Source organism: Eurypyga helias, unplaced genomic scaffold (genome assembly GCF_000690775.1).
Source record: "Eurypyga helias isolate BGI_N326 unplaced genomic scaffold, ASM69077v1 scaffold48784, whole genome shotgun sequence".
NCBI lineage: Eukaryota > Metazoa > Chordata > Aves > Eurypygiformes > Eurypygidae > Eurypyga > Eurypyga helias.
In genome coordinates, this window is record NW_010245303.1 from 6,852 (window position 1) to 15,350 (window position 8,499).

General features: G+C 38.9%; 1 protein-coding gene across 1 annotated transcript; it reads right to left on the reverse strand.

The window, feature by feature from the left end:
- Nucleotides 1-449: 449 nt before the first annotated feature.
- On the reverse strand, nt 450-7,634 carry TBPL1 (TBP-like 1). The gene is made up of 6 exons (XM_010150005.1): nt 7,446-7,634; nt 6,736-6,818; nt 5,781-5,844; nt 4,003-4,106; nt 3,812-3,906; nt 450-984 (listed from the first exon to the last, which is right to left on the reverse strand). Exons 1-6 carry the CDS (start codon nt 7,578-7,580, stop codon nt 914-916), a joined length of 552 nt encoding a protein of 183 aa, XP_010148307.1. The 5' UTR covers nt 7,581-7,634; the 3' UTR covers nt 450-913.
- Between the last annotated feature and the right edge of the window lie 865 nt (nt 7,635-8,499).

The window sequence follows — 8,499 nt, forward strand, 5'->3', positions numbered from 1 at the left end:
CATCCTCTTGAGTCGAAGCACACCACCACCTTCCTGAAAAAGCGAAGCTCACGTAGTAACTCCTTTCCTTCTGCATTCAGGAGGTGGGCAAGGCAGTTGGCTTTCCTACAGTAGCTCCTTTAATCGATAAGATTTCCTCATCACCTACAGGAACACACTTGCTGCGGACCTTTATATTTAGAAATGTCTTCTCTTCACGTAACGGCAAGAAAATACTTGAAATCCGGCATGTAGTTAAGAGAACTGGAAACAAACCAAATTTCATCCTCAGATAAACATACGTAACTACTATAGATTTCAATCTAACCCACACACAAAGTTTTACACATACTACAAAGAGAAACAGAAGGTATCGGCAAAAGACTGTTCTTACATCGCTTCAAATTAATTTGCAACTATACAATTTTAAGTGTAATAGAAAAAGGGGAAGGAATATAACAGAACAGGTATGAAGAGAAATATTTTCCAAACTTTTATTTGTGCACATTCATCAGGTGAAAAAGATAACTTTTACAGCTTCTTTGGTGCCCAATATTCAGCATACAAAAATGTAAAAGACTATTCACAAATAAAACACAAGCTCAAACTAAAAAAAAAAAAAAAAATGTTTTAAAGGTAGTGCACATCATGACAGCTCTGCTTATGAACACACAGAAATTACTGCAAAAATAAATAGAATGTCTTTTTAAAAGCAGCAATTTCATGTCTTGTAAACTTCTGTTTTTACAATACAGCACTGTTAAGAGTAAAATCCAAAAGAACTGGAGTTTATACTGTGGCCATGAGCAAGTAAAAGTCTTTATTTCTCTGCTATAGTTGGTCCAGTTTTCCGTTTTGCGGTTAGTCCAATGTGTAGCAGTCTTTAAAGGTGCTTGGTTAGGAAACCTAACCATCAAGTGGTAAATTAGAAAATCTATTTCCTGCTTTCGAACACAAATGGGTAAATCTGCTCCACAGCACTGGCAACAGCCTTTACGTTTGGCCCTGAGACACGGTAAAAAAAAAAAAAAGCAATAGGAAGAGAAAAATCAGGTAATCAGAAATTAAAACAATACTATCCTTAAAAATAACACTTTTAGCTACCCCAATTTTATACTGTAGGCAAACATCATTTCTCCCCTGTTTCTTCCAACTTAAGAAGGTCTTCCTCCAATCGCTTTTAATTCCAAGAAAAGACTCCAGCATGGAATCTCTAAGATGTCCTCCCCTGGTCAATGGCGAGACGACCCATAAATCATACCGTCATTTAACTGCTTGACAACTTGGGTGCTTCGCGATTTACCGGCTTGAACAGTCAGCCCAGAGAAGGCGGCAGAGTAGAAGAAATACTTTCACTTCTGCTAATCACCCAGGAATGTGTTTCTCTCAAAGCCTAGCCACTTCATCTCTGCTTTTAAAAGCCTTTCAACAAAACCTGCAGCTAAATAATACTGGACTTAACCCAAGTATGTTTCAAGCAAGGTTATTTCATGTTTGAAAATTACAGACTGGTACTTTCTAGCCTGGATTTCACAAAAAACTCCACCACTAACCTCGGGACAAAACCTGCAAACCAGGGAATGGTTATTGTCTCAGGATGAAGCAACTGAAGGTTATCTAACATGATCGAAGAGCATTTGGGGAAAGAAAAAGAATGAACTAGAGATGCTTTCTCATGGTACTAGACCATTTTATGCAATGTTAAGACTGCAAGTAAGCAAGCAGTAAGATGCCAGAAGTTGTTCATCCTGGGCAGAAGTTTGGTGATGAAGACAAATGAAAACAGCAATTTCTCACATGCTTTGATGCCTGTGAACTCATTACCTCACTTTAGACTTCAAAAGTTGCTTCCAAGTAGAGACAACTGTTGGAAATGTTTCTCAAAAAATCCTATGTTATAAATTACTTAATTCTGGAAATATTGTTTTAATTTACATGCTCAGTCAGAAAGAAAATGGAATGGAATAGGATTCTTCCTGTAGTCCCACACTTGCTGAGTTAAGAACTCACCTAAAACAAGCCTGGTGAAAAATACCTGCCTTCCGGTCAGATGTTGCACCTTCCTCAAATCTGCCTGCTATTACAGAAATGCAAGTTCTAGAGAAAGACTTCCCGAAAGCAAGAGTATGAGAAGGCAAATTATTATTTTAAGAAATGCTACTCCCTGTAGGTTTGAAGAGATGTAAAAACCAGATCATCACGTGGGGAGTGTAAGAGAAGGAAAAAACCAAAACCAAACCAACGCAACCCACATCCTCCCTCTTCCCCCCCAAAAACCCACAAACCCACCCCCTCATTGTTCATTTTGGAGGAAGAAAAATTACTATTTCTTCCTATTACATATCAGTTCTTCTTATTTTCTTTTCTCAGTGCAACACTAAATCTTTTCAAACTTGTCCCATTAAGAAAACCCCATCTTCATGCTTTTTATGTCTTTAATTATGTCTCTCAAAATTCTTTTGAGTTAGTGGCATGACAACTACTAGTACTACAGAAACACAGATGCTCAAAAAGAACCTCATCTGAATGCACCTGAGAAGGAGTACAGTAAGGTTGAAGAGTAATTTAAAACACTTTTAGAGCAAGAAGCATAAGATTGGACATTTATTTTTTCCCCCCTAGAAGAAAGGCCTAGGCAAAACAGAATCCTTCAAAACCAACAGAGGTATGAAATATCTCAAACTCATTGCATAAGTAAACCAGAAGGAAGTAAAAGTTTGGTGTTTACCATATTTGCCTTCATATATGAAAGGACGATTCTGGAAATATGAAAGTGATTTTGTCCCATACATGGAGTAGTAATAATAATAATAATCCTACAGAAAGGCTAAATCTCATTAGGAGGCTGACAAGACATGCTGAGCGTCTTATTACTGCAGTGATACTCTTTCATTTTAAATTCAGTTTCTAGGTTTGGCTAGACCAGTTGCTCTGTTCAGAACACACACTGCAATCCTGAAATACTTTTTAGCCCTATTTTAGCCCTATCTTAAAATTATCAAATTTGATGGAGTTTGCCTTCTTTAAAAAGTACTTCTCCTGGAATCTTGTGAGAAACATTCCCCATAAAGCCTAGGTATTTGTAAAGGAATTAAGATAATGATCTGGTACCAGCAGATGAACTCGACAAGATGGGATTCCTGCAAAAAAATCATTTCAATAGGTATTCTCTAAAATATCTGAGATCTCGTAACTGGAAACCTGTGGTGGACACCTCATAAGCAAACATAACAAGGAATGGAAAATGGAAGTTAGGAAGAGAGGAAAAAACATGGCATGGCACCTCCAAGACGCAGGTCTGATTACATGGGAAGAATCACTGATGCTTATGACTCAGGTGGTGGTTCTCTCTCAGATGAGCTTTAACAGAAGAGAGCGGGAGTCTAAAGAACTGCAAGTTCTGGTCAGCTTCAGTTATGACAAAATGCTATGCTATCCTACACATTTCCATAAATCTTCAGTTTGTAAACATGTATTTGTGAAAGGGATGTTAATGCTATAGGAGTGTTGTTCACAGCTGTGAAGACGGGAAAAAAAACCCAACACAACTATTCAAATAAACAATAGCTGCATTCTCAAGTCCCATCTCACTTTTGTTTTTATAAAAGCCAGACTACGTACATTCAGTCAAAGTAATTTTTGAGCCTACCAATAACACCACTTTCTCTACAACTCTTCTGGCACTTCTATTCAAAAATAAACTAGGTGCTAGCACTGGGAAACAAAATCCCTTCAATATATCTTTTGAGTGTTTTAGAAGTCTTCCTCTCCTAAACCCACTGAAGTTAAATATTCCCAGCAAGTTAAATATTTATTTTTGACATCAAAATACCTGTAACTGTGATACTGCCCGTGGAAAAAATCTGTAAGGTAGCTCTGAGAGTTTTTATCCTGTAACACACGGCAGGATGAAGTTCTGGTTCATAACTAGAAAACAAAATAAAAGGTAGAAATCATCTATAACTGAAGAAGAAGAGCTTAAGAAGTGTACCAAGACTATAATTCTTTAAAGGCCTACCGTACCTTGCGTGAGGTCTGTTATTCTTCGTAAATTCTGGCAATCTGATCTCAAAGGGCATGTTGCACACTGCTAAAACATTCACAACTTTAAAATCTGTGAAAATTACCTTTTCAAAAGAGAGGAAAGACAGACATTAGAAATTCAGTTTGCAGGGAAGCAGATGTATAGGCTGCAAAAAGTCAGAAGAATACTAATTAGAGTATTGTGATGGGATTTCAAAACTAAAGCCTTGTGACTGATACTTTTCTAAATCTAAATAACAGTACTTACTGCACTCAAACTACTTACTTCTACAATACAGTATCTGTTGAACTAAATATTTCACAGTTGTATTACATGGTAATAGTACGGTTTAAGAATGAGACACAGAAACAATTCACATTGCTGTACTAAACACCTCCAAACTGACAGTAAATGAAATTAAATAGCACATGGAACATCAAAATAAGCAGGGAAAAGGCTTAAACTTCACCACCACAAGAATTTTATGCAATTTGAAAACTTCAATAATGCCTTGTTTCTAAACATCACTTTTATTAAAGCTAAGAAAAAAAAGGTGAAAATAGTTTTGTTTCAAATCTCCAGTGACCAGTACAGCAAGCAGTTTTTCTGCTCTGTTGCGTTCTGAAAGCCAGCTCAAAATACTAGCTTTCAGTTATTTTTACCACAGCCATTTTAGATGACAATAAAAAAAGCCAACAGACAATTCCTAAACAAACGCACTGCTGAGAGGTCAGTGTTGGCAGTATCACTGAAGAAACTCTCATTCATTTTCTGAGATTGCCTACATTTAAAATAACCATCCCTCAGTCAAAACTTTTTAGAAGCGTACTACCAGCAGAAGCAATTTATCCTTATAAACTACCAATGCAATCTGCAAAATATATTCCACTTAAACTGCTCATTTGTATAATAAACTCGGTGCATCCACCCTGGAAGCACAGATCTAAGGTTCCATTCCAGCTTGGAGAGGCTAGGTCTAGTGTATGCATTTGTAACAGCAAGTGTCTTGTCTTCTGCTCGCATCTGCTGCAGCATGAGCAGGACAGCCTGGCACCACTGCCCTTAAGTACTACAACCAAAGGTAGCCTCCTCGTGCCAAAGGACAGCCACTGAGTCTATTTAATTGCCTGTCCATAAACTGAACCTGTGGGTAAACAGCACAACTGACTACCAGGAAGTTTTAGAGAACTCAAACGTGTCCTTTTAGGTCACTCACGTTGCTGTTTTTCAACCTTTACTATGAAATGCAACTGGTTTGACTGGTGATGTTAACCCAGGCCCAGAAAAAAAAGAGAGGGTTTTCATGTCCTAAGTATTTTGTTTGGCTTATTTCCCACTGTGCAACCTGACAGCACAGAAACTTCTCCCCCCACAATTCAAGAGGCTCAAACGGGCCCTGAACAACAACGGACAGATATCTGCTATTCCATCAGAAATGAGGGAAAGTCACGTTCATTTAGCACTTCTTCCACATAAATCTTTCAAGTTATTGTAAATTTTATCCAAGAAACATCTGTGGGTGGTTCATTCATTAAACAAATGTTGCTGTTCATTAGCCAGCAAAGAAGCACTACTCTGAGCTGCCAAACAAAACTCAAATCCACAAAATAAACCAGCTTCTCCTTAAACAGCATCTGGAAAATGTATGCTGAAACAAAAGGGGCATCTGAGTGAAAACATGCTTACTGCTAAATTGTTGTGCTCCCTCGTTTTTGTTTCTCTTTAGAAAGTGGACTACCAGCACTGAGTCATACAAATCCTTTTTCATTAACATTACCTGAAAACCTAGTTTCTGTAGACTACGAGCTAATCGTCTGGCACCAAATTTAGCTTCTTCTTCACTATAAAGAAGAAAGAAAAGAATCTGGCATTAACAGAAATACAGTCTATATTTGTGTGCACACATATCGCAACAGCTACTCAGCCCACAAAATGACCCGTTAAATCACCTAACACATGAACCACGATCATACGGGCAGCCTTCTATGTATTACATTCTAACTATCTGTATATTTAGGTGGAGTTCTTTATGCCTTGTTTGAAGAACATCTTGGCACTCAGTTCCAGCTCAAGTTGGACATATATTTTGATCATACACTATACTAAATACTCTTAGGAGACAAATGTGATCACACATCGCCTGGAGTTAACACCCTGAACAATCATCTTCCATTCCGAGACAGATATCCTTTACAGAAAGTATGCAGATTTGCTATTGTACCTATCATTACTCCACAGTGCAGACATAAGGAACTCAGCTGTTAAGGGTTTTGTGAATCTCAAATGTATCTGAACTGAGAGTTGGCCTTTGCTTCTTTCCAGTCCCTCAGCATTGTGTAACTTGATTAAATTCAGGTGGGCTTTTGTGAAATAGTAAGAGACATCCCTCAAAAAAGGTCATCCCTTCCCAAGTTTCAAGTTCTGGCTAAAAAACAGAATTCTTAAAAAGAGTTCTCAAATGAAGTGTCTAGGATTTTCTTCATAAAGTAGCTCTCCCTGCTGCTCTCCCAGAAGGCTGAACTGGTGTGAAGATTTCAACTCCAGCTGAGGCAGACACTTCTCACAGAAAACTTCCTCCCAAATACATAGCTTGGCAAGGATCTCCGTGTGATCCAGTGTGAGTGAATCTTATAGCTGTCAAGTACCGCCTCTTGCCATCTTCTTCGTTTACAACGTTATATTTTAAAATATACAAGAATTTACAGCCAGAGAAAGAATCTTCATGAACCCACCTTGTGGCTCCTGTGCAAATAACTTTTCCTGAGGACCAAATTGTGGCCGTAATCCTAGGTTTCCTAAGCTTCATTAATACTTTCTGAAAAGAAAAATAGAAGTGCAAGGATTGAGAATTAGTGGTAGTTCAATCTCATACTGGAGGGGGGGGAAATCAACTGTTAGACAAATGAACTGTTACACTAGTAATACTTCCTTTATTTCCGACAGCCTTGAACAGTTCTTTCATCTCTCAGTAATTAAAACAAAAAAATTAGCTCCCGAGAAGAACAAAATAAGTGTGGAATATCTCAGCCAATGATTCAGTGTTCACATAAAAGATGAAATTAAGGTATTTTTCTCTGAATAAAAAGCTGAAAGCCATGAGCATTGTGCTATTTTTTTTTTCTTATTACACTGACTCCCACATTGCTGACTCCTTATCAGGAAATACTTTCTTGACAAAACCATCAATGTTATTACCCTGAGGCGTAAGATGTCACATCGTATACCTTACACCCAATATTTACCTCACTAGTTGCAGTACTGTGAGAGAATATTTACCCCCTCCCCTTATTGTACGCTCAGTGTACAACAGACTAAATGCCTCTCAAGGCAGAAATAAACTATGTTTTTCTCTATCCACCACACACAGGTATGAGACACAAGAATGTTTAGCTTAAAGAACATTCATAAAAACCAGATAACTGAGGTATGTTAAATCTCTTACCCCGACATCACGCTTGTATATCACATTTGCTCCCTCTAATGCGATCTTCCTCAAGTTTAAATGACATCTTGTTCTAAAAACACACACCACGTTTGTGATTAAAATGTCCAATGCAACATCACTGTCCGCATCCATTGGGGTGATTTACGACTCAGTCTTCCCACCAGCTCACCACGAAGATCATATCCTGAGAAAGGAAAATGGTAAAATTAAACATACCAGTAGAAAACTGCCTATTAACGCCATTGTATACATCCGTCCCTTGAATAAGACAAGAAGCAGAAGTGACTACACTCTGACTCATTTAAGTTAACTGTGTGTGGGAAGGAGGGGTGTCTGCATCCTGTATGTTAGAAAATAGGAGGTTACTTGTTTGAAGCCACGTTGCCAGACTCAACAGTAATACAGTGAGTATACATACAATATTTAGACTTGGCAGTTAAATGTTACAACTCTCATCAACTATGTCAGGACACGGTAAAAATTGCTGAAACTTCTTCCATAGCTCCAGTGGACAACCTTTCCTCAGCTCATTCGAGGATGTCATTAGACACCTCAAGAAAATGCACTTCTCCGATTGCTGAAGTTGATAATTCTTAATATTTGAGTCAGAATGGATGAGCCTGCTGAGTAACTCTGAACTAACACGGGTTACACAAACTGCAGCCTGCAGACAGCCTGCTACCACTACCTTCCCATCTTCACCTAGCACTCCTGGACTCTCTCTCCCAACAGCGTCATACGAACGGTGCAAACCGTCCTGGTTGAGTTGCAGTGGCCTCCAACCCCCTTCTGCACTGCCCAGAGGAACCGCACAGAATGGACGCATTGTACATGCCGAGTAAAACCGAGCGTCTGTGAGGAAAGCACACGTACAGAACGGCTGCCCAGTGCACACACGGCAAACCTAAGCTAGCCAGAGAGGGTCCAGTCTGCCCGTGCACACTGAAGGTGATGCTTCCAACACACATCTCAACTGGGGGAGGAGGATTGTAAGACAGGGAGCGGGGCTCAGCCCAGCCTGAGACTGCCTGACATCTCTTCTGTAAGCATG

Excerpts from the sequence above, each read along its gene's own strand:
- TBPL1 (XM_010150005.1), bottom strand. The coding sequence starts at position 7,580 with ATGGATGCGGACAGTGATGTTGCATTGGACATTTTAATCACAAACGTG. Across the intron at positions 3,907-4,002 it reads AATAACAGACCTCACGCAAG|TTATGAACCAGAACTTCATC; the intron begins GTACGGTAGGCC and ends TTTGTTTTCTAG. Across the intron at positions 985-3,811 it reads GGGCAGTATCACAGTTACAG|GGCCAAACGTAAAGGCTGTT; the intron begins GTATTTTGATGT and ends ACCGTGTCTCAG.